We start from the raw sequence: 5,000 nt of genomic DNA on the forward strand, positions 1-5,000 counted from the left end.
CTCTTCAGCTCAACTCGGAGAAAAACGTCTAAAAGCAGCTTTTTGCACTAAATATTCTGTAAAATCAGTGGTGTAGTGGTCGTTGGACTTATTTGGAACCCCCATTTTTTTTAAGCATGATTTTTTTTGGAATAGCCAAATAAATATAAAATCATTGCCAGTAGGCGCTTTCACACCGCAGTACTTTTCCCACTTTAGTTCCGAAATGTTGCGTTCACACCAAAAAGATCCGGGACTAAAATTAGTTCATGAGAATCTTTTCACCCCTTTTCCGTCTCTGCTAGAGAGCAGAAAAAGGTTCCTGTGTCTGATTGGCTGGGCGGATTGCAAACCACGCCCCGTAAAACTCCCAACAAGTTTTGTGAAGCCGCCATTTTATTATCCTCGCATTAGCATTACTAGCATTAGCATTTGCCCCGCGCAGAAACGCAGAGAGACTAATTTATGACAACACAAAATAAAACATGGGAGTGGTGGAGATGAGGAGGTGTCTGCGTTCTGGCGATTTACTCTGAAGGCTTCAATAGAAGCTGCTGGGAGTCCCAGCAGCTTCTACTGAAGCCAGTCCCCAACTCCGGGGACTTCCGGCCGGGGACTCCGGGTGGCAGTATACGCCGTGAAGTTGTTTGCGGCCTGCCAGTAAACCCAAAGCAGAAGAAGAAGAAGTGTCGTCAGCGGTTTCATTTGCCTAATCCTCCCTCAGGGATTTATTCCGGTGTGAACGCGATCTGTTCTCATGAACCTTTGTGGGAAAAGTACTGCGGTGTGAAAGCGCCTAGTGTTATCAGTTGCAAGTGTGTATTTGTTGTAATAATGACGAAAACATAAGCATTTCAGAGTAACAAAAAATTAAAACGATTTCATTAAAAAATGATGATTCGTCCTCACGCTCGTGACCCCAGTGTGACCCAACCAGCTTGCCGCCCGCCGATTTTACAGCAGCTCTTTCTTTCCCTCAAGAACACAAAGGAAACAGCTCTATAACGGCAGGCATTTATGCAACTTTGGCCTATAAATTGTTTATGTAACTTATGTGCCGGTGTATCGATGGTTTTGAGTCTGTGTGTGTGTGTGTGTGTGTGGGACTAAGCATACCGGTAGTTTCTAATGTCTGCCCGTTTTGTGAGCGCACTGCGCGCGTGCGCACTTGGCATTGTTTGGGATGACCTCATTAAAATAGCGTCCGCCCAGTAAAAACATCCCCACTACACCACTGTGTAAAATCAAGTATGAACAGCTCACTCACTAGGATACTGTGGTTCGTTTAAGCAAACACAAGGTCAGCCAATCACACGCAGAATACTCTATTTATCCCGGGAGAAAAAGGGCTTCATACAACTCTATGTAAATAAATAATAATAAATGAAAATCAAAAGATGCAATAATACACATTAAAAGATAATATATATTCAAGGTAAGAAAGTGGAATAATTTTGAATAAAATAAGAATACTCTAAACAGTTAAATGAACCCTTTGCATCTAAACAATTAAATGTAATAATAATGTTTATGTAAAAATAAGAAGTTAAAGCAAATAAAACAAAAAGATCAGTTAAATAAAATATATTTATAAAAACATAGGAAGTAAGTAAAATGTGAAATAAGTATATAGAATAAAAAAGATAATCAGTCAAATGTGCACATTCTGCTATAATATATAAAAACATTTGATATACAACATGTGTCTATTACTAAATATATATACAGTGGTAAGTATAAGTAATGATACGAATGCCGAGTTGCAAAGTTCCAGATTTATTTTCATATATTTTGTCTTTTAAAAATATTCCGCTTCATGCTGTTAGGATACTTCACTTATCTGTATTGTGATAAATGTCCATTCATCGTGCCACCTTGAACACCCCCTGTTCCCCTGCAGTCTGAGATGCTGCTGCAGCATCAGTCCAACCCCTGCATCGTGGACAACGCTGGGAAGACTCCTCTGGACCTGGCCTGTGAGTTCGGGCGAGTCGGGGTAAGAACACTTCAAGTACTTTAATAGAATACAAGTTAGATGTACTTGTACTCTTCATTGTATACTCCTTTATGCTTCTACTCCAACACAGTTTGGAAGCTTGTACTTTGTCCTCCACTTCATTTCTCTGACAGCTTCTTACAGATTCGGATTATTAGCTAATACTTTGGTATTGGTGTGTGTGTGTGTGTGTGTGTGTGTGTGTGTGTGTGTGTGTGTGTGTGTGTGTGTGTGTGTGTGTGTGTGTGTGTGTGTGTGTGTGTGTGTGTGTGTGTGTGTGTGTGTGTGTGTGTGTGTGTGTGTGTAGGTGGTGCAGTTGTTGCTCTCCAGTAACATGTGTGCTGCTCTCCTGGAGCCTAAGAAAGGCGACACGACGGACCCCAACGGGACGTCTCCTCTGCACCTGGCTGCTAAGAACGGACACATAGACATCATCAGGTACACACACACACACGCACACACACACACACACACACACACACACACACACACACACACACACACACACACACACACACACACAGAGTATTTTCACAGTGTGGTATTAGTACTTTTTATACACCAGGTTTTCATTGTATTTATCTTTCTCTTTCCTATATCTCATCTCTGCATCCTTTGTCTTCTTCTGCTTCCTCCTCCTCTTCCTCCTCCTCCTCCTCCTCTTCCTCAGACTCCTCATCCAGGCTGGTATTGACATTAACCGTCAGACGAAGGCAGGAACAGCTCTCCATGAAGCGTCTCTTTGTGGGAAGACTGAGGCTGTGAGACTCCTGCTGGAAGTAAGAGGAACTTCACTCTAACTTTCTGTCTCTCAATTCAATCCAAAGGTTTTAATATCAGAGCAGAGCTGGCAAAGCACACACTTCCTTTACTCGAGTAGAAGTACTGATACTCGTGTTTAAAAATACTCTGGTGAAAGTAGAAGTACTGACTAAACTTCTTTACTCAAGTAAAAGTAAAGTAAGTATGGGCTTTGAAAAGTACTTAAAGGGGACCTATCATTTACATTAGCAAGCCTCGCTAACACTCAGAGCTAACCTGTACTGGAGAGCACATGTGTTTAAAAAGCAGGAAATAAAAAGGAACTCACCTTGTGATAAACCCGCAAGAGAAAAAGCATTTGAGCTCCATACTGTTTCAGAAAGGATCCTTGATGTGGTTTAGAACAGGATGGCATTTTATCAAAGCAGAATTTAACCTTATCTCCGGTAGAATTCTGATCAGGCATTAGCTCCGCCTCCTCTTTTTTTTTTTTAAGCTAAGGACCGAAAATCCTTGTTTCTCTAACAGGGCTTCAAAAGAGGGGTGTGAGCAGTATGAGGGATGGCTACAACGGGGGATCTGTTTGGGATTTTGAGCAAAACACTTCACAGACATGTTTTGTATCGGTATGGCCCTACAATATGTTTCTAATATAGCATGGTAGGTCCACTTTAAGGAAAAAGTACTTTTTTGGAAAAATTGGCATAATATATTTCAATATCTGTCTGACTCATTATTAATCTAATAACCGATGATGATTTTTTAATGGACTACTGTACCTAACCACTTGACCTAACTACAATAATAATAATATTAATTATAATTATAACAAACAATAAAAACAGTAATCAAAAAAATAATATTAGAAAAAAAAGGGATGTTTTTGTTGATGAAAAAACTACAAATAATAATCATAATTTAAAAAATGAATTATAATAAACAAGATTAAACATAACAAATCTGACGGATTCAATAGGTTTGACTTCCTTCAGATAAACATCTCACTCTGCTACTACTACCATCGTTTGTGAAATGGTTTGAACATATTAAATTAAATTGAGGCTCAGTTATGAAAATCTGCAATGAACGAGAGAGATTACATTAAAATGCTTCAGGGTCAAATAAACAAGAGAGGCAATCTGTGTTAATGACTGTCTGAGAGAGAACAGAGAAACATAAGAAGAAGACTGCGGTTTATTTCCTGTTGACGTCAGGACGGTAAATCATTTCATCCCTGAGGTAAATATTAATGAACACATGTATGAGTTTTTAGTAGAGGTGGAAAAGTATTCTGATCTTGTACTTGAGTAATGCAGCGTCCACACGGCAGCGTGCGTTGAAGCTTGCCGGCGGGCGTGTCTGACGCTCGAACAACAACCAATCACATGAATCTCCCGCCCCGGACACACAAGCAGCGGTTTGATTGGCTAGAGCTTGTACTGGCATATGATTTGATTGGCTGACGCTTCCACCGAAAGCTTCAGAAGTTGAACATTGCTCAACTTTTGAAGCGAGGAACGCGAGGAACGCGAGCAAAGCGAAGCGATGCTCCCACAATGCAGTTCGGGAAAGTTTGACGTCACCACATTCAAAGTTGAAGCTTCAACGCACGCCGCCATGTGGACGGGCCGTAAGAGTAGAAGTACTCAGATCTTGTACTTGAGTAAAAGTAGAAGTACTCAGATCTTGTACTTGAGTAAATGTAGAAGTACTCAGATCTTGTACTTGAGTAAAAGTAGAAGTACTCAGATCTTGTTCTTGAGTAAAAGTAGAAGTACTCAGATCTTGTTCTTGAGTAAAAGTAGAAGTACTCAGATATTGTACTTGAGTAAAAGTAGAAGTACTCAGATCATGTACTTGAGTAAAAGTAGAAGTACTCTGATCTTGTACTTGAGTAAAAGTAGAAGTACTCTGATCTTGTACTTGAGTAAAAGTAGAAGTACTCAGATCTTGTACTTTAGTAAAAGTAGAAGTACTCAGATCTTGTACTTGAGTAAAAGTAGAAGTACTCAGATCTTGCACTTGAGTAAAAGTAGAAGTACTCAGATCTTGTTCTTGAGTAAAAGTAGAAGTACTCAGATCTTGTTCTTGAGTAAAAGTAGAAGTACTCAGATATTGTACTTGAGTAAAAGTAGAAGTACTCAGATCATGTACTTGAGTAAAAGTAGAAGTACTCAGATCTTGGTCTTGAGTAAAAGTAGAAGTACTCAGATCTTGTACTTGAGTAAAAGTAGAAGTACTCTGATCTTGTACTTGAGTAAAA

General features: G+C 39.7%; 2 protein-coding genes across 12 annotated transcripts in view; one reads left to right on the forward strand and one right to left on the reverse strand.

Annotated features, from left to right (window-relative positions):
- LOC307016521 (phosphoribosyl pyrophosphate synthase-associated protein 2) overlaps positions 1-5,000 on the reverse strand; it is a 256,144-nt gene that overhangs the window by 77,542 nt on the left and 173,602 nt on the right. The window lies entirely within an intron of this gene.
- caskin1 (CASK interacting protein 1) overlaps positions 1-5,000 on the forward strand; it is a 63,599-nt gene that overhangs the window by 18,006 nt on the left and 40,593 nt on the right. For all 11 annotated transcript variants that reach the window (XM_079645729.1, XM_079645735.1, XM_079645737.1 and 8 more), the window contains exons 4-6: positions 1,880-1,975; positions 2,283-2,413; positions 2,646-2,754. In XM_079645729.1, the coding sequence (XP_079501855.1) occupies positions 1,880-1,975; positions 2,283-2,413; positions 2,646-2,754 (336 nt within the window). The remainder of the gene's footprint in view (positions 1-1,879; positions 1,976-2,282; positions 2,414-2,645; positions 2,755-5,000) is intronic.

This window comes from Notothenia rossii (assembly GCF_949606895.1).
Source record: "Notothenia rossii genome assembly, chromosome: 8".
Lineage (NCBI taxonomy): Eukaryota > Metazoa > Chordata > Actinopteri > Perciformes > Nototheniidae > Notothenia > Notothenia rossii.